The sequence below is a fragment of the Pungitius pungitius genome, chromosome 6 (assembly GCF_949316345.1).
Source record: "Pungitius pungitius chromosome 6, fPunPun2.1, whole genome shotgun sequence".
In the NCBI taxonomy this organism is placed as follows: Eukaryota; Metazoa; Chordata; class Actinopteri; order Perciformes; family Gasterosteidae; genus Pungitius; species Pungitius pungitius.
Genome location: NC_084905.1, coordinates 18,254,162 through 18,274,498, shown reverse-complemented (window position 1 = coordinate 18,274,498; position 20,337 = coordinate 18,254,162). Strand labels below are relative to the sequence as shown.

The following is a 20,337-nucleotide window of genomic DNA, read 5'->3' as shown; positions in this document are numbered from 1 at the left end:
TTTGCAAAAAAAGACCTCTGCTTGTTCCAAGGACAATTACAGTGTATTAGTCTTTTAGAGAATACTTCCCCAAAAAAATGACTTAAGAAGATGATTGATGTAATTTTTCTGCAGTTCACTGTCCGTGTGACAAAGGAAACATTGTTGCAGGAGGGATTTATATATAGACGACTTGAAGGTCTACTTTTATAGCTCAGACAAGCTTATAAAGGCCAATTTCAGACTTGGAATAACTGTTTCAGCGTGTGATTGGGGGAAACCAAATCCTGCTCCGCACCATGCTGTAGAAGAATTTCATGTTGTCTTCCTGCGAAGTCTGCCGCTTGTGTCTGGCCAGCGCGAGCTGGGGTTCAGGACCAGAGCCCAGAACGACTGCAGGGCTTCCAAACATCGACATCCCTCCTGCAAAATGTGGATCAAATTAACCTAAAGTAGCAGCGGCAGCAACGTTCTCCCTCCACTATCGAACGAGTGTCCAAGTTTTAAAAACAGATTCTCATTTCTTCTCGGAGCCAGACATGAAATATGTTCTCCGCCTCATGTTGTCTGCTGTTTGTTTGACTCTGTCAGTTCTCTAATTAAAGAAATTGCTTCTCTCCAGAGGCTGTTATACTTTTTAAATCCGTTTTTTTTGTAAATATCAGCAGGTGTGCTGGGTCTAAAAAAAAAAGAATAACACTATTGATTAAAGATGTAAAGTCAACACTTTTGTCACGTAACTGCCCTGAGCATTCTTTGCCCGACACAATGACACACAACAGGCAACAGGTCTTTCATTGTAATCCATACCGAGGACCTCTGCTTCACACCAGAGGACCACTGCAAACATTCCACATGCGATAGCTTTCCTTGGGGTCATCTACTGCATGGTTTTCCATCCTCTTCATTTGATATTTTGTATGATGTCATTCACTTTGGTGTTGTAGAAAAGTGGAGCACCTTTTAAATTGCCATGCAGGACACACAAATCACACACTGACCGGCCCTCAATACAAGCTGTGTCAACAGGCATCTCAAATATAAACTCAAAAAATGTAAAAGTATCAAAACAAATTCCACGGAATCATGGTCACGTTTTTAATTTCTCCTTTTGATTGGGCGCCCAAATGTGCACAAATGAATGTGTATTACCGCTAATAAGCTTAAAAATTGATTTTGGGTGGAATACATAAGTATATAAGTTCATTTAGGCCGTGTGGAAACACTGGCGGACGTTCTCCTTCGGTGCCTCCGCCTTGCTTAATAAACAAAAGTATCAACAAATGTTTTCAGGCTGTTGTTTAAGTGTGACACGTTGACCCAAATCTTCTGGCTTCATCAACTAATTAAATCCATTTTAGAGATGCAAATAGAGACACCTTTGCTATGTGGAGCACCAAGGTTGACCTCCTTCCTGCCTTCAAGTAGGTTTTTGGGCCACATGTGCTGGAGAAGAAAGTGGGACATGTCTCCGCTAGTCGTTTCTCCCAAATGTCAGAAGGCGATTTGGATGAAGTATTTATAGTTCGGTCACACCATGACCCCTCGGAATAATTTGTTTATCCAGTTCAACAACTGGATGAAACCAGAATTCGTCAAGCAGCCCTCGACCTCAGAAGACCTGAACTGTAAATAGATTAAAAGGAACACTAGCAGTGTGCAGTCAGACTATTTTGTGAATTGGATGAAGGGTGTTTGCAATTTAAATGTCCTATACTTATTCATCCCCACTGAGACCAATTTATACCTGTTTGTATTGGCAGTTCCTTCGTCCTATTCAGGGGAATATCTTAATTGCACTTATGAAATTTGAATGAAAACACACAGCATAAAAAGAAAACATGGGTAACTTTCAAGATCCATTTATTTGAGTTGATTCAGAACTACAGCAATATTGTGTCGTGTAGAAACGCACCCAGGTGGACGTATTAAGACATTTTACAGGATTCGAGGAGCTGTTAATTTCTTACTCTTAAAAATAACACGGCTGACTGCTGCTTTCACAATGAGATGAAACCACTTGATTTCGTACAAACGATTCTGTTCTTGTGTGCAGTCGGACCTGAACACAACACACAGTCTAGAGTAGGCCCGAAAGCATGAGAAGGGAGTATTTGGGTCAACAAATGAAATGGCTTGATCACCAATAAATACAAGTATCAAAACACATTCATAATAATTTTCATTATCAAAAAAAAAAAGTAAGGAAAAAAAAAAAAAAAGGGTTGATGAAAGATACCAAAGGCACACGACTTACTCCACCTCGGCAGTCCAGGATCACCCACAGACAAGAAGAACTGTGGCAATAGCCATCAATGGTAATGAGCCATAACAAAAATAATACTTAAATATCATAATAATACTAATTTACTATTATTGTCATAACAATATCCAGTCAAGTTTTTCTATGATTAGACTACTGCTAACTAACAGATATGCACCACGTATTTCCAGTTTGGCAGAGTTACTGTTTCACCATCCGATTTTGGACTTTGGCAGAAGAGCAAATCCAACTTTCTTAGGGTCAGCTATCAAAACATCAATGAACAATCTTGCATTCTGACCCTTTGCATTAAGTGTTTTTAATGAACTACTTCTGAACTGAGCTTCTCCCTCCCGCAGGTGTAGCAAAACAGATGGAAACTGAGACCACACCAACTTCAGATCTGAAGTATTTTCTGCCATAACATAAAGCAATATAAAGTTTCTTATATTTTGGAAAATCAAAAACAGAAGCATAATGAAACAAAAATACTAACATAGTATAATTTTCTCACTGTAAATCCAGTTGACCATAAAATGCAATACAAAAAGGCAATAAAATGCAATATAATACGCAACGGGTCTTTCATTGGAATTGAGACCCAGGACCTTTGCTTCGCACCAGAGGAACCCTGCAAACATCCACCATGAGATCCCTCTGGGCTGTTTACGGCATGTTCCTACATCCACATCATTTGGTATTTTGCATGATGTCAGTCACCGTTGTCCCACTTTCTGCTGCGGGAACGGAGCGTTAAACACTTTCTAATGCCACGCAGGACACACAAATCACACACTGACTGAGCCTCAAGACAATCTGTAGAAACACTCTCCAGCATCTCAGATAGAAACTCAAAAAGAAAATGAAAAAAAAACGGGATTTGAAGCCAATGTGGGGATGATTTCATTGATTTATCGGGACTTCCAAGTCAAAAAAGAAAAAGAATCCAGAGGCCTCCCATTAGTCCCTAACTGTTCTTCTGAATCCTGCCAAACCATCAACATATTTTGGGTTTAAAAACTTCCCATCAACTCTTTCTACTCATGTTCTTTGCTTCCACTATTCCACTTCACAATTCCTTTTCCAACAATAAATCTAACACCTCGACCTTTTTCCCGTGTTCTACAGGAAAGTCCTTTCTGACCTCAGCGCCTTTACCGAGCATCTCTCTTCCACACACACGCTTCTTCTCCCTTCAGCTATAAATCTCTCACGTCTCTCTCTTACTCTCAAACGAAAAAAAACAAAAAAAAACAATGGCTGGCTAATTGTGCTCCGTTGACACAATGGAGTAGTATACACAGCTGGAGGGCTAAGCACGCACCGCAGATCCCACCTGTGCTGAGTCGGGGCCTGATAGAGATCTCCAGCACCAACACGTCTCCAGCCTTTGTCTGAGGAATTCGCAGCGTCATCAGCAACCTAAACTAATAATCTTGCTTGGAGGTTTTTTAAAGAGCTTTCGAGGGGGGAAATATTAACCAGATTGAAAGTTATGAGTGTCTTTGGTAAAAGAAGATTAAAAAAAAAAAAGATTCTCAGGTAGTTTTATCAGGTAGCCCCGAAAAATGTGAAAACTTCCAAGGTTGAGTGAGCCGGGGACATTCCAGGACTGTGAGATGGTGTCTGGCCCATCTCCCTTCGCTAAGTGCCCCACTAGGTGAGTCCCTCCAGGCCTCCTGGTGCTGCCAGCAAATCTGTGCTCATCAAACCACCTAAACTGCTGACAATCCAAACTATGGGCTTAAAACCCAGACAAAGAACACTGAGGCAGCCTCTGTGGTACTCTACATGTGGAAGGAGGGGAGTCTGTTTGATCTCAACTGTCCCCGGTTTGACCTTTGAACCCCGACACAAGTAAAGCTAGTCGGGCCGTGCGCGCCCGAAGGCCCTGGGTCTCTGCACATTCACTTATTTTCAAATATTAAAAAAAAAAAAAAAAAAAAAAAAAAGCACAACTGGTGACAGGTTGGCCTGGCTTTTCTCTCCACTTTAAGGAAATGACATAAATAATTCTTAATTATGAATCAAAAAAGGCACTTCCTACATATTCCCTGGCATAATACATATATATAGGTCATACGCTTTTATGAAGGTATATTTGTCTACGTGTTTTACAAGCGCAGACACTGTTATATATGCTGAGTATATATACGTTTCTCACCACGGAGTAACATAAGTATATATGTCAGTTCCACTCAAAGGAGCTTTGGACTCTTCCAGTAACAGCCAGCGCCCACCAGTTTTGCACTTAAAACTAAAAAGCTACAAAAGTATTAATAAATAATCAGCAATGTCCGTTTTTTGTTCTTCTTCTTTTGGAACAAGACCCTGGTTGGTTTCTCTCTTTTTCTTTTTAAAGGAAGTAAAAGATCACAAAAGCGTGTGCTCTGTGTGAGTTTTTAAGGTGCTTTTGTAAACTCAAACTCGATACGGGTGGTGCACGGGGAGAGCCGACCGGCCTCTGGTGGCTGCGTTTGTGATGATTCTAACTTGCTTTCTTGCTGAATATGTAAACATGTCGAACACAGCAAAGTCTACGGGGCGGGGGCCAACCAAAAGCCGACTGGGTGGCATTCTCCTGTGTGTCGGCTCCTCTTTAGCCCCAACGGAATCCCCTCCGGTCAGAGACAAGTGCACGAGTGTGTGTGTGTGTGTGTGTGTACACTTATGTGCGAAGAACATATCATTTCCATCAAGATTTCAGCACCCATTTGGAAAACCACTACTTCCCAAAAGGTGTATCCCAGTAACACACTGGTCGTTAATGCCACCTGTAAAAATCACACACACACACACACACACACACACACAGTCATGATGAATTCCTTCTGCGTCCTCCCTCTCTCTCTCTCTCTCGCCCATCTGCTAAGTGAGGTTGCCGCTGATGTCCAGGGCTTGCTGGTACACCTGAGTCATGTCCTCCAGGTCCCCCAGCAAGGAGAAGCTGCCATTGTCCCCCGGGGAGCCTTTCGTTTTGGGGCCGCGGCTGAACTTGGGTCCCTGGAGCGGCGGGGCCGCCTGGAAGCCCTGGAAGCTGGCGAGCTGCAGCAGGTCTTCAGCCGAGACGCAGGCCCTGATGTTGGGGCGCAGGCGCGGGGCGGACGGGTGCCACTCGGCGCCGCCGATGGAGGTGGGCGACAGCGACAGGGCGGAGCTGTCCTCCCCGACGATGCTGGAGGGCCGGCTCTGGCTGCGCGACAGGCCGGAGTCGGCCGGGGGATGAGGCTCCCCGAGGACGCCGGCCGCCGCCGCCGCCGCCACCGCCGACGGAGGCCCGCTGTAGGTGGAGTATTTGCCGTTTCGCTTCAAGATGCCCTTTCGACCCATCATCCTCCTGGGCGGGGAGGTGGCCAGCAGCGACATGCTGGCACCGCCCAGCAGCTCGGAGGACTCGCTGCGCTCCGGGGAGGAGTAGTACCCGGATTCCCGCTGTTGGTTGTTCTTGAGGATGCCTTTCCTGGGCAGCGAGGGCACCATCTTCGCCGGCGAGCCACCTCCCAGGCTCAACTCCTGTTCCTCTTGGTCCGGACTCGAGGCCTCCTCTCCGCCTGCGGCCTGCTTGGGCGGCGGCGCCGGGCCCAGCTCCACTTCTTCCAGACTGGCAGACCGCTGCTCCCCGGTGAGCCGGGTCTTCAAGATGCCCTTGGGTCTCTTCAGACCCGGCTTGTCCTCCGCTCCGCAGTGGGCCTCCCCGGCTTCAACATTTTCCTTCTTGGACTTTTTGGGCCTCTGGCGCAGCAGCTGTGGCAACGCGGCCGCCTTGGCTCCAGAACCACGTGGCTCAGTGCGGTTCTGCCAGTCGAGGAAGCGGGCCAGCATGGGCGAGCCTCCGTGATCGCGTTGGGTCTCGCAGTCACACACACTGTTCTTCCAGCCCCAGTTCACCCACCAGTGGTTGGCTATGTCCTCCACTGTGGCCCGGCGCTCGGGGTTCACCATCAGCATCCAGCGGATCAGTCCCCGGGCGTCTGGATGGAAACAGATGCAGAAACGCAAATAATTCAATATACAGGCTTTAAACAAAAAGTCAAGTGCTCTTTTATATACTTATTAAAAGTATAAGTCACTATATGTCTTTCGAGTTGTATTTCCATTGTTCACAACGGTGCATCTTTGGTTAAACAACCCAACAAATGAAATTTACACCATGTGAGTGTCGCCCAGAGCTTAATATCAAAAGGCTTTTTGTTGAGATTGATTAAAAGAAATTTGCACCTAGTTCTGACTATATGATTGATTGATTGATTGATATTATGATTCCACATGATATCAGATTAATTCTAAATTAAACTGCTAACGTGTAACGAGTTGTATGACAGGTTTGTACCTTCTGAGATATTATTGTGTTTCTTTATATTGTCATACTTAAGGAATTGTGCATATTTCATTCAGAAGTTACTAGACTTTAGAGTATTTTCTGAAATGTATGGACAGAAAGACAAGCATCAATGTTTTAAGTTTATAAAGTTGAACCTTATAGTTTCATAGATGTGGAAAAAGAACAGAAGCAACATAAAGTACCTGAGGACTGGGTGGGCTCTTTGTAGTCGCCGTTGCTGATCTGGCGGATGAGGTTCTTGTGGTCTCCACCATCAAATGGCATTGTCCCGTAGACCAGGGTATACAGCAGCACCCCAAGAGCCCAGCTGTCCACCTGGGGACAACAACAACAACAACAACAACATATATAGTTATAAACTAGTGTTACATTGGTCTTTCTATCATGGAAATACATGTCTTCATGTTTTGGTTTCATTAATAAATGCATGTCTCAGACCTACGAGTTGTGCGTTTGCGTTGCAGATGTTATGGCAGATGCCGGTACGCTGGGAAATGGCTTGTTGTCACAAACATAAATCCTTTCTTTAATGCCCCGTCCCACTCTGCCCTGGTCTGCCAAGATAGAAACAAGCACCGTCTGACCTGCCGATCTAACGCGACGCGGCTTTTCTAAGCAAGCGGTTACATGGGGCTTTGTGTCCGGGGGCGCGAGGAGGCGCGGGGGCCCCGTGGGGAGCAGGTGGGAGTGGAAGAGGCCAATGAGTCTCGCTGGAGGCATGCTGCCATTCATTCGTCAGCAGACGAGTGCGCGAGAGTGAGAGAGAGTGGCAAAGAGGGACTTTGGTTAAGGGAGGATGAGACGCTCGGAGGCGTGAGCGTCCGACGGCGGCAGCGGGAAGTCAGGAGTTGCAAGTGTAGGAAGAGGAAATCAGATAGGACGGGTTTAAGGAGCTGGTGCACTTCCTCCAAGGACCTGGACCCGCATCAAGAATGTCTCTCCCTCCTGTCGGTCCATTCCCGAGGGCGAGACAGGGCCGGCACTATTGTTGTGTTCTCTTTTTGATGCTTGTGTTTGCTGTAATTTGTGGCCTCACCCCAACCGGGGATTCTGTCATTTTGATTGTAATCGGACTGCTGTAGTTTTTAGCACTCTGGAGTAAATTATAGTGAATTACGCTAAATTGAATGGTTGGACTAGAATATCTAAAAATGCAAGTTTTTTTCCCCCGTTGTGTTGCTTTGTTTTATGTAACTGATGCAATTTTAAAGCCAACGCCTTTCAGAATGAGTCTGGAATTGCCAGATAAGTAGCGTCGAGGAGATTTTTTTTTTTCTTTGACCAGAACTATTTGACTTTGACCACGAGCGTCTCTTTGAGGCTGTGGAAGCTCATTCCGATCCCATTAGGATGAAGAGAAAGTGAGGAAAAGCTATCCTCCAGTTCCTCACATCAAAGGGCCCAGACATTGAGGGAAGGGAAGTACATGGAAGGGATGCAGACAGTATTTGAGCTGACCCACTGAGGAGATGCAAGAGATGCCTCCCTTTGACTGGAGACTAATAGTAATCCCATCAAAGAAGCAGAAAGCAAAGCCCTTCCACCTCTTTGTGTACGGCCTATACGCGTTGACGATAATCACTCGTGAGATGATAAAAGCTTTACAAGGTGAGCAATCTGGGAGGTTTCAGGCTAAATTTAACAACCAGGGTGAACAATGATAATGATGGATGGATACATCCTGTTGCAGAAATTAAGTTCTCACACACACACACACACACGGCCTTTTAATCATGGTCATTGTTCACTGGCCCTCACCTCTGGGCCACGGTAAGGTCTCCCATTGACGATCTCTGGCGAAGCGTAGAGCGGACTGCCGCAGAAGGTTTGCAGCAACTTGTCCTTGTGGTACAGGTTGGACAGCCCGAAATCAGCGATCTGCCACCAAAACAAGAGGTTTTGTCTGAATCGTACTGTAACCACGTGATTGTTAATCTCGCACAAAAAAAAAGATCATTTGAGGGTTTTTTCGGTCACGGGTCACAGGACAGACGTACCTTGATATTACAGTTTTCATCCAGTAGCACATTTTCCAGTTTCAGATCCCTGTGCACCACGCCATTCTGAAAGACAGGGAGAAGTGGTGCATTGGTCGATGCATTATTCATAGAAGATGGATCGGAGTCATGAACACTCCATTGTGTGCACTCGGGGGAAATCAAGGAAGCCTGTTGGTCTTGCACTCTTTAATTGGTCTTCTTCCCCTCTGGGGTCTTTATGCTCACTTCTGCTGCGATTTCTCTCTTCAAGTCGACTCACGTAAACATGAGCCTGTAATTGCCACCCTGCGTGAATGATGTTCTTACAAAATCTAGGGATTAAAAAACAACTATACTGTCAATGTTAATGGCTGGGTGTAAAGAAACGGAATTAACATGTGGTATGCAGACGGAAAGACAGAATCCAGACCTCACTATCGCTCCACTGCGCATCTCCCATCGGCAGGGAGCTCATGTTCACTTGTTCCTGATTGGCGGATACAAAGGAATAAATGTTTGTTTGCTTGTCAGTGACTCACACCACGGCACCCGGGGGGGATGGGGGGGATGGAGGGGGGGCTGTGCTTGGCGGTGATGAGTCATCATTTCGCGGTTGTCTGGGACTCTCCGATCTGACGAACATGACATCATTCCTATCTCCAGCTGGGAGGAGGATGAACAGGGTGACAAGAGAGGAGCCTATCGATTTTGAGGTTTTGATGGGAGTCAGTGATATGTGGCCAAAGCTCAATCTGTGATGGAAAGTTTCGGGGTGTGGGGGGCGGGGGGGGGGTCGGGGGGTATCTCGGGACATCCATTTGAGTGCCAACAGATGAGGACCGAATAATGCCGGGTCTGTTTGGCTCACTGTAATCGGAGTGTACGCCTGAATTAAAGTGGCCTGTGTTCCTTCTTCACTCTAAAACAGATGACTCCCAAACACCAGCGCCAAGAAAAGCACACTGTGTAGGGCCTGCAGATAACTAACTGGTTATGGAAGTGCATGGTCAACGTCACAATAAGCACGCAGCAAAAAAAACTGAAAAACAAAGTCGAAAGAGGAAAGGTGAACCACAGAGAGAAACGTTTGTTCCCCCCCCCCCCCTTAAAATGGGTTTCCTCACCTTGTGGCAGTGGTGCACGGCGGAGACTATCTGTCTGAAGAAGTGTCGCGTCTCCCGCTCGCTCAGGCGCCGCCGCTCGCTGATGTAGTCGTACAGCTCGCCCTTGCTGGCATACTCCATCACTATCACGATCTTGTCCTTGTTCTCGAACACTGCGAAGCGATGAAACATTTGGAGTCGGTTCATGTCAACATTGAGACGGAAAGACGGGTGAGGTGTTAATTTTGCTCTTCCCCTGTTTCGTTTTTTTTTTTTTTTTTGAGCCGAGATGCAAGTTCCAGAAGAGCGCAACATAACATCTCTACATTTCTCCCGAGGTTACATCACCCAAACCCCACCTAGTGCATCTGGCTCCTTCACCACATAACAAGGAGGGGCTGTTAACTGGATCAAGCCCACTCCTCAGGGGGGGACCAGAGCGAGCGGAAAGCAGAGAGGATTTAAGGGTGTTGTGTATTTCTGTGTGTGGACTACAAGGAAGGCCAAGGCAAAATTCATGCAACTTATCCTGCATCTTAAAGTTTGAGTACAACATAATCGAAATAAATGGGAGCCGCATTAAAAGTGATGACTCGTCGCACTTCTGGTGACCGGAGATAGTAATGTTAATACAGTTGTATTACTGCAATGCCTCCCCGTCCCGCTGTAGTCCCCTAACATATCATTCCGTGTCAGTATTTAGCCTTCTAGTGTATAATTTCAACTTGGCAACCTACTTCCCTCCCGGCGCCTTGGCACGGAAAGGAACCGAAAAATGGTTAGGCAGGGAGAGAAGGACAGGGAGAAGGGAGGCAGAGGGAATGCCGAGGAGATGACAACCACACAGTCGCTCAAGTTGCTCCGCATTGTGCGGGTTGATTTTCCCACACAGCAGGGTCACCGGGGGTGAGGGCCTCTGCTTTCTGCACCCTTGAGTGAGCACCTTCATAGTTTGTCGCACTACTCCCTCCCTCCCTCCAAATCCCAGGGTTCTTTTAAAGATATAATCCTCTACAAAAACACACAGTTGCTGAGTGATGGTAATGCTCTGTGATTGTGACTGTCTGGCCCCTCGGGGAGTAACAGACGGGGTGTGTAAGCCAATCACCTGGGGGGGGGGGGATGCAGAGCAGAACCAGCACTCTGACTGATGGACAGAGCCGTGACCTGGACTGACATTCGTGGTGATCCGCGGCGGTGGGGTCGCGCTTAGAGAGTCGGTCCTCCGCTTGCACTGGCTTTTACCTTTGACCCCTGTTGTCGAGGTAATTACCTGGCTTACATAACTTGGGTCTCGCTGTCACTCACCAGGCTTTGTTCGCAGGTCGAGGCCTCAGGTCTGACTTATTAGCACCTATAGTCCTGCTGCCCTCACTGATGATAGACAATGATGCAATCTTGCAAAAGGGGCAAGAAATGTCCTATTGACGCAGACGATAAATAAGCAAACATTGGAAACTTGGTGGTTATTAGCTGAATGTCAATGCCATGACAAAAGATCTTCAGAGTTTAAATGACTATTTAAAGCGTATGTTGAATGGCTACATGATTTGTTTGGCGCAAGAAAAAGCAACCACCAAAACAAAAATTAAAATTAATTAATTAATTTTCAAATTTTCTTTTTTTAAATTCTAAACCTAAAAAGTCCCATCCCGGCCGTGGCGTCATATCAGTGTACAGACATGAGAGTAGTATTGATTGTCTCGCAGTCTTACTTAGTTATTTAGCTATGACATGCGTGGAGGTGTTACCAACACGTTCAATAGCTTGTAGTTGATGTGTCCTTGCATTTACAGCATTCTGCGGGATTTATAATTTCTTTTAAATTGTGCGCACTGGGGCATTGAGCCCGAGGAGCGAATAGCAATATCTGCTTTTAAACGCTCGGCACGACATGCTGATGGATGCGGAATGGGGGAGGGAGTGGCAAAAATCAATCTGCACAAACACATCTGGTTCAGCTTTGCTTCACACACGGCAGTTAGCAGGGGCTGTCCAAGAGGGTGTTGCCGGATACACAGATCGCGGAGGCCTCCTATATATCTGTAAAGCAGGGCTGGTCGGAGGCCAGGCCACAACAGTAAACCGTGGGTTTAAGGAGCGCGAGCATGGAGTCTGGTCGGGTTTGTTGGTGGAGTGGGGCCGCTGATGAAGGAGGGGGCGGCGCACATTTGGAGTTTGATCAAAATGAGGTGTTCTATCAATTATTCTAATACAAAACACGTACAACTTGTCTGCGGTCAGCTGACTGCTGGCACGTTTCCATGACAAGGAGGCTACGTTTGTTGCCTATCGACTTAGCAATAACAACCTGGGGATTTTGACACCGAACAAAGGACGGTTGGAAAGCCAGTTTGGGCAGTGGCACAAAACCGGCTGCCATTGTGCCAGGGCAGCTACCCTGAAAAGGCCATTAAAACCGCTGCCTTGTTGACACAGGCATAAAAATAGTCACAAATCACATGAAACCGACTCACGCCAAAACAGCGCCTTGTGACTCTAATTGCCTGCACAGGCAACACTATCAGAGATGATTGATTGCATGCAATATGGTGAAGGAATTCAATGGGAATTGTTCAACCTTTACACACACCATTAATCCCAATCTATGTTTTCTTCCAGCAGAGTTAAGGTCACTCAAAGGTGCTCATGCATAAAGAAGGAGCCGTTTCAGCCTGACTTGAAGGCTTTGATATTAAGAGAGTTGCTTCCTGGGGTAGATATACGCTGATGTTGCTCCAGGGAAGGCTTAAGGCCTTTCCTCCCTCTGCATAGCACCGTCAGACAGGGTGCATGTCTGGGTGACTGAGGTCACTTCAGCGTGACCCCTACCATCATATGGGTAAAGCTGTAAGCATTGGGAACACACTGCACTTGATACACACAACCACACACAGGCCCGTGCATAAACAAAATTATTCAAAGACATATGCAAACACACGTATGTGCAAGCACACACCCACGCACACAAAAAAGTACAGTCTGGTTCCCAGCTGCAGTTGTCTCTAAGTGTCAGCAGATGTCTGGCCCTGAGATCAAGACCAGAGAAGACAAGAGATGATACCTCTTAGATGTGGTAGAGGCAATCCCTTAAAATACCACCACTTTTCCACGAATACACATGCACACACACACTCACTCAAGAGAGATCCAGGCGCACACTGTGAAAGGCATCCAGACTCTTACTGGCCAGGGCAGCTAGACAGAGCAGATGAGATGAATAACATCCCAGAGCTGTAGTCCAGGTCTTATTATGACATCTGCACGTCATAACATGACAATCCTGCAGCTCGGCCACAAGTGCTGAACGAGGTGAGGGGGGATTTTTGGACATGTGTGTCTCTCTTTACGTGCGTTCAAAGCAAAGAGGACCGCATGATACAGGTGTGCAGCGAACCCTCACCTTCATATATAGAGATGATGTGTGGGTGGCGGAGGGAGGACATGATCTCAATCTCTCGACGTATGTGGACCATGTCCTGCTCGTCCTTGATCTTCTCCTTCCGAATTGACTTGATAGCAACCTGGACACAGACGACAGAGGATGATCAGTTGACTCATAGCGTTACAGAACATTTCGATTTCACAGTAACAGGGAGCTCTCGTGCCACACAATTTGCTTTTCGTCCACGTTAACTGATTACATAACAATATTTGTGTAATTTAGAGCAGGGAAATGGGACTAAAGCACATTTATGTCACAGTGATTATCTTATCGGTGCTCTCTAAAATGTGCGACTGACGCAGGGTGCATGCTGCACACCATGTGCCGCCCGTGTGTCTCGGTAAAAACATGTGAGCCAGTACTCAGTATGTACTGTACTGCTACATATCTTTCCATAATAGATTTGTTCAACCTCATTTGCCCGCCCCCACTCGGGGGTTGCTGCGGGCCCAGCATAATGACCTTTGACCTCCTCTCCAGGCCTCGCTGGTATGACAGCCAGATGAATCAGACACGGTAGGAGGTGCCATCTTAAACTCACACTGTGTAATCTACTCAGGCTCCCTTCACAGTATGAAGCCAAATGAATGTTGAAAACAACCTTAGACGTGATGCCATAATGGAGGCTTTCCTTGTCGTCTATTGGAGTTTGAGCGTACATTTTAACCAGGTGACAGTGTCTGGGTTCGGGCCTCCGATCCAGACCCTGCGACCCATCTCTAACAGAGAGAGAGATCAGAAGTCATTTTCACGAGGTTTTCCACAGGAACTTTCTTCTCTTAAGGGACGCTGCTGAGGACAAAGTATCATACCAGAGAGATAAGCCAGGTGTTACATGTTCTGGGTTCCCTGGAGGAAGGCTGGAAGGCACGGAGGCCAAGAGGGCACCTCCATAAATCATCAGACGTCAGTATTAACCAACACCGCCTCGTTTCCTCCCCCGTCAAAAACGTCCTTGAGAAGACGAGACGTCACCACCCCGGCCTCTTATTTTTAGTCGCTCTGATTAACAACAGCTATTGGCCTACTTTTGAAAAGGCCTTAAAATTGGCCAGCTGGGAATTTTATGGAGGATTCGAGAGAATGCGCAGGGGTTTGAGGAAGTGATTCAGGCTACTTGACTCGCCTTTCACAAGTTCAACAGTCGACAACCACACATGATTTGACGTTTTTTTTTTGCTGTCATGGCGATACCACCGGTGTAAGAGTCAGTTACAACTGGATGCATTCAAACCAAAGGGCTATTTACTCCTTAAATCAGAGGTTAAGGGCCTTTTTCCAACGAGACCAATCGAGAGTACACAGTCTAGCACATGTCACTATAATTGCAGCCTAAACATTCTGGATTGGGTTCCGACTTTGCTTTGATTCGGCCTCTATCGAGTCTGTTAGGTCTGAATTCTGTTAGTTTAAACTTTTGTCCTCCCCTTAGCGAAGCGGTGGTATTCTGAGGAGCCCAGCTTTATTCCATTCAGCAGAAACCACATGCAGTAGTGAGTGCCAAGCTAATTACCGTGTACATCAATAAAAATAACCCCAAACCGGAATGGTTCCCTTCCAGAGCATGCCTTGATTACATAGAATTTAAAGAAATGATACCATAGTAAACAAGATGGGGTCCACATGCTGTGTATTTAATTGAGTAAAGTTGTTTGTGTCTTAACACTGATGTTTATCTTTACCTCATCAGATTCATCAACATTTTATCACTGATTCCCAAAAGGTAAGTAACATTTTTGGGGTTTGTGTTTAACAGCGAGGTTCTTCCTGGATTTAATGTAGGAATTAATTCAGGAATTCACTAATTTAGGCAAAATTACCTCCTGCAAGAAACCATCCTGCGTAAAAAAAACGCTGCCTAAAACACTAACATGATTTATTTTTTTTTCCCCAAAAAGGATAGTAATCAATCTTTAACAGCCGTGATCTTTGGTTCCGCGTCGCACGTCAAGTCATCGACTTGAGCCAGCTCTCCCACGTTGGGCTTGAGAAAAAAGCCACGCATCTCTGGTGCATCTCCTCGTGTTCCCCTGGCCCGACCCCGACCTGGATCGCTGCACAGGACTTCAGATCAGCCACTTGCCAGCTGGCCCGACACAGCTACGCTTGTCCTTAAGTGGATCCCTATTACTGTCAGTCACGGTAAACAGGCGCCGCACTGCTGCCCCGCGCCGGCCTCTGCCAGGTAGGGGGCGTGGCCTCGTCTCCCCCCCCCCCGAACCCCCCTCTTCACGGAGCTGTTTGAAGTGAAAGTCCACGCTTCGCTTCAGTAGAGCCTGACATCTTCCTGTGCTTTCTCAGGCCATTAAAATAGATGAAGTATTCATCACAAGCTCACCCTTCTCCGCGTTCTCTAAAGATCACGATCATCTGTTGTGTTTCGAGTGTGTGTGTGTGTGTGTGTGTGTGTGTGTGAATGTGTGTCTGAGTCAGACACACATTGGGGGAGGGAGAAAGTGAGTGGGAGGGGAGGGGGGGGGAGGCTCGTCAGTTTTCCAGAACTATATTTTCAAACACAGCCAGGAATCATAATACCTCACCACATATAGCAGAGGAATGTCAGTGACTCCCCCCCCCCACACCCCCCACACCCCGTGCGTACCTCTCCAGTGAATCCATTGTTGGAAAATGATGTCATCTTGGGCTTTAAACTCGTACTAATTTAACTCTCAAACCCCTTTAACCGAGGCTTGTTATGGTGGTGAGCTTCCATGTGTCTCTGTGCAAACTGCCCCTCCCTCCCCTTTTGTCCGCGATGGATCCCCTCATGCAGGATATTAACCTTCTCCTTCAGTCTCATTTCCTGCTGAGCTGTCACCACGACCTTTTCACTACAGTCACCCTGGATGGCAAATACTACATTAAGACACACAGTGTGTCAGAGCGTCACAGACCACTCGGGCCCCCTCGGGCCCCCCTCCCCCCCCCCCCCCCCCCGAAAACCCCCCCACACGTCACATTTTTCCTCCGCTGTGATCTCTGCGATCAGTTGCACTCCTGCGCACGTCGACGGCTCCCCGCTGAGCCGCCGACCACTGCGACATATGGCGCCGCAGATTAAAGCGGCCGCGGCCACTCAGTTCCACTTTCGCTGACACGGTGAATGTGCCCGCGTCTAATCGATCCCCCCCCCCTCCCCTCCACCTCCCACCTTCGGCTTATTGCACACATGCGGTGACAAACAGTCGCAGTCGCGCACAGAAGCTTCTCTGCCTTTCTTCTCTTCTCAGTTCTCGTTGGTCGTCTCATTCGGTTTTGAGGAACGAACCGGGAAAAGACCACAGGGCTGTATCTGCCACACGGACACCAGGGGGTCAGAGGTCAAGTAAACTCTAGCAGCGCGGGGCCAGACACACACGTGGCCCGGTGAGGTGACAGTCACGCTTCTGTGTGTTTCTTCTTGCTGGTACTCCACGTGCGGAGGCTTTGATTTCCAAAAGGACCGCCCTAACGTATACAAACTCCCACGTGAAACACGGGGGGGGGGGGGGGGGGTGCAAGGAAGTCCTATACTTTACTGAGATACTATTTAAATGCTAAATGATTACAGGAGAGTGGAAGGCATTGACTTTTTACATGCAAATGTATATGGTGGCAGGTGTTTTTATTATTTTGCCCACCCCATTTTTATCAGTGAGGGTAGTGACTGAAACCCCTGTCTGTGTAATGCAATGCAGATCAATAGCACCAAAAACAACCTTAGAATTGATTCAATACTTCTCTTAACCACTATAATACCCACTGTCATCTAATTTAATTTCACATAGAAACACTCAAATGAAGAATTTAAGAGGCTGTCAAGTACTGTTCAAACTAGATATACACAATAAATAAACGTATTTTTATCCTTCCAGTCAAATATTGTGCCATTTCACGGTGAAAGTGAAAGAAAGGACGAGGAGCGAAGGGTTTACGGCGGTTCCCCTGTGAAGCAAGAGCTGTGCAACCATTGGGGGGGAACATAGTTGACCTATGAGTTTCCCCCTGGCCTTCTCAGCTCATGGAAAGCACCTCACGTCCTGCCAGAACGGGGACACGGGGGGGGTCACATTTAGCCACAGGGGGAAGTAAACTTGCCTACAAGTATACATCAAATGGTGGGCACAGAAAGAAATATTTATAAATCTATATATAGCTTACACATAATAAAAACGGAAAGTGTTGGACCGACTCATGCAAACACACGCGCGCGCACACAGCAAAATACCAAACCGAAAGTGAGTGTCATAAACACTGCACATTGGACTGGCTGAGTCCAAATATCCCTGGAGGACTGTTTATGATGTTTACTGGACCACTGAGTCGCATCAGTCAGTCAGTCAGTAGCCGGATTTGCACTCAGGCATCCGGTGGTGAGGCCCCGCACAGGACACGGCGTGTGCAGCCACAGCTCCGCGGACCCAAGGGCCCCTTTTGAGCATAAGGGGAATTCCCAGTAGGGAAAAGGGGGGGGGGGCATGCATACGCCTGTGAGAGCAACAAAGCACTTATTATAGAAGCAAAGTGGGGGGGCTTTGTTGTTGTAGCTACAGCATGCACACAACAAGCTAAAAGCATCGCAGACAGACGTTTTCAACCGCTGCCGTGGCTCACCTCTCTGCCGGAGCGGCGCTCGATGGCCTTCTTGACCTTGCCGTAGGTGCCCCTTCCCAGCGTCTCCAGCAGCTCGTAGCGGTGCTTCAAGTTGTGCTTGTGGTGGTGTTTCTTCACGCCCGAGCCCCTCCGCCCATCGGCGCTCGCCGGGGTCTCTTCGACCGAGGAGCCGCCGCCGGCAGGGAGGGATGGAGCCGGGGGAGGCGGCGAGAGGTCACCTCTCGCCGGTATCCCCGCTGAGGTTTGACCCCTCTGGGCCTGGGGCCGGGTTGGCGCCCGGAGGGGCGATAAATAAGCGGTTTCCATCTCACTAGGGAAGTGTTTAAACGACCTTCCCACTGTTAAATATGTCAAACTACCTAGCTAAAGTAAGTTGCTAATATAATACTTAAAAGGTCTAATAATAGTAATAATAAATAAATAAATTACAAGGAATAACGTGTAGTCTACTAGTCATAGCCTATTATTACATGTGGAAACTGACATTTCCAGATTGTCTAAGTTGATCGATTGGGTTTGATCAAAGTGAACAGAGATGTTCTCTTACCTGTTCATGGTATTATCTCTTTTTCCTACTAAATCTTCCAAATGATGAATCACCCACATGTCTAGAAGAACATCATTGGTACATAACTACCCGATACATAGTCCTGTGTCACAGGATAACAATGAATTATAGTGCCAATATGAGATAAAATATGTCTTCAGGTTTCGACAGTGGGCAACATGCCGGAAGCTGAATACACGTTGGATTCAAATATGAAATTATATTTATATATAAATATATATATATTGGCTATAATGTTTGTGCAAGCTTTATCCCAATCAAAAAATAAAAATAAAAATAAACGACTAAATCAATTGGTCTGATGTGTGATCTAGCTGTGTGTATCTCCTGGCTCGTTCACCTCATCTGTCGTCCTAAACGCTGCCGACATCACCGACTCACATCGGAAAGGCGAGAAAGCTGCGACGAAACCGGCGTTTTGGATGAAGATGACCCTCATTTTGCCCTCCTCGGCCCGGGTACGGCTCCTCATTCATCGGGGCTCTGTCTATTGTGCGGCTGCATGCTCCGTGCAGTGGTCGACGGCGGTAGAGGTGCGCAGGGATCGGACACTATCTCAAGCTGAGACGTTTTGGGTATCGCCATGGTGGTTTCGCTGCGCCCCTGCTGCTGCTTCTTTCGGTGTTTTTTTTTTTTTTTTTGGTCTTCGTGTGCCTTTCTTTCTCGTTTCTCCCCCTTTTCCTCTCTGTGTCCTCAACGTGAGAAGCTGTGAATAAGACTTGCGGGAGGATCCGAGACCGGAGGCGGGGTTTTACGCAGACCTCCTCCTCCTCCTCCTCCTCCTCCTCCTCCTTCCCTCTTTGTGCGCTCTTCCCGTGTTTGATATGACAGTCTGCGGATGAATTCAGCGGCGTAGCTGGGACCCCCACCCCCCCCCCCCCCCCCCCCACCACCCCCTTCACCTTCACTGTCATTCATCTTTATCAATCTCTAATCAATACAGGTCCATTGATCAAAATGAACTCCCTATGTTTATATGATATGATTATTAGCTATTTATTTTTAATGGCCCAATCCGCAAAAGGAAAAAGCTCTCTGATGACATCAGGACATCAGAACTAATTGTAGCACTTAAATTGTTCTTCTAATGGCTCTTATCTATAATAAGATGTAAATCGGCTTATTTGATGAAATTGCATTTTCTTGTCTCTTGCTCTTCTGAGTTTGTGTCCTTGTGGTTGAAATGCACTTATTGTAAGTCGCTTTGGATAAAAGCGTCGGCTAAATGACACGTAATGTAATGTAATGTAATCTCATGCTTTGTTTCTGAGACCAGGAGGCGACCTTCAAAGTCTGTTATGCCAGAGTGGAAATGTGCTAAATGTGTATTGCTTCTAGTGGCCAGTAGGGGCGACTCATCATTGGCCTCATTAAACAATGTAAATATGACGGCGTGGTCTCAATTGATATATTTCAAGTCTACTCCAATACAATATTACGCAAAGCAAGACATGCAACAAATGTTTTTGATGAAGAAATGTATCAATACGTGAATCAGGATTTCTTTTTAATTTGTTCAAAAGGCATCTTAACGTTAAGAGATGTGTGTTTTAACACTGCTCAGAGGAAAAGAAAATGGTCCGTATCAGGATGTTCTGTTTCAAAACATCACAAGTGTGTGTGTGTGTGTGTGTGCGCGCTCGCTGCCAGGGCGAGGAAGGGTTTCGGCATTTGCTGGATCGTAATAGGCTGATCTTCACAAAACAAATATCTGCCTCTTGTCCCAAACAACAGCTGCTGCACAACGCTCCAAAAACAGTTTGCCTGCAGTTTTGTCAAATCGAAACGGAAGAAAACTCAAGAGCACTGTGAAACAAAATGATAAATGATCTGAGATACTCGGGTGTGTAATGTTACACTAAACTGTTCGTCTCAATATAATAACTAACAGACCATCATATGTTGGCTCTGAGGGCCTTTGTAATGGTCTTACACTTCCCCTGTGTTTTATACACGGTCACGGTGCCAAATGAATTCCTATTTGCATCTGGTTTCCATACTGAGAGCGGACAGAGGCGGATCTCAGAAGAGATTATCTAATTAATCACGTTTTTTTTTCTCGTTT

The 20,337-nt window shown here is 46.7% G+C and overlaps 1 protein-coding gene across 2 annotated transcripts; it reads right to left on the bottom strand.

Annotated features, from left to right (window-relative positions):
* Positions 1-1,825: 1,825 nt before the first annotated feature.
* On the bottom strand, positions 1,826-19,073 carry nuak1b (NUAK family, SNF1-like kinase, 1b). Of its 2 annotated transcripts, none has more exons than XM_037451750.2 (8): positions 18,613-19,073; positions 17,705-17,962; positions 13,070-13,190; positions 9,688-9,839; positions 8,582-8,647; positions 8,343-8,462; positions 6,767-6,899; positions 1,826-6,213 (listed from the first exon to the last, which is right to left on the bottom strand). In XM_037451750.2, the coding sequence occupies exons 1-8, from the start codon at positions 18,742-18,744 to the stop codon at positions 5,111-5,113; spliced, it is 2,085 nt and encodes a 694-aa protein (XP_037307647.2). In that variant the 5' UTR covers positions 18,745-19,073; the 3' UTR covers positions 1,826-5,110. The 2 variants fall into 2 exon arrangements, with proteins under 2 accessions (XP_037307647.2, XP_037307648.2); XM_037451751.2 differs by having other exon boundaries at positions 17,705-18,312; positions 18,613-19,072.
* Between the last annotated feature and the right edge of the window lie 1,264 nt (positions 19,074-20,337).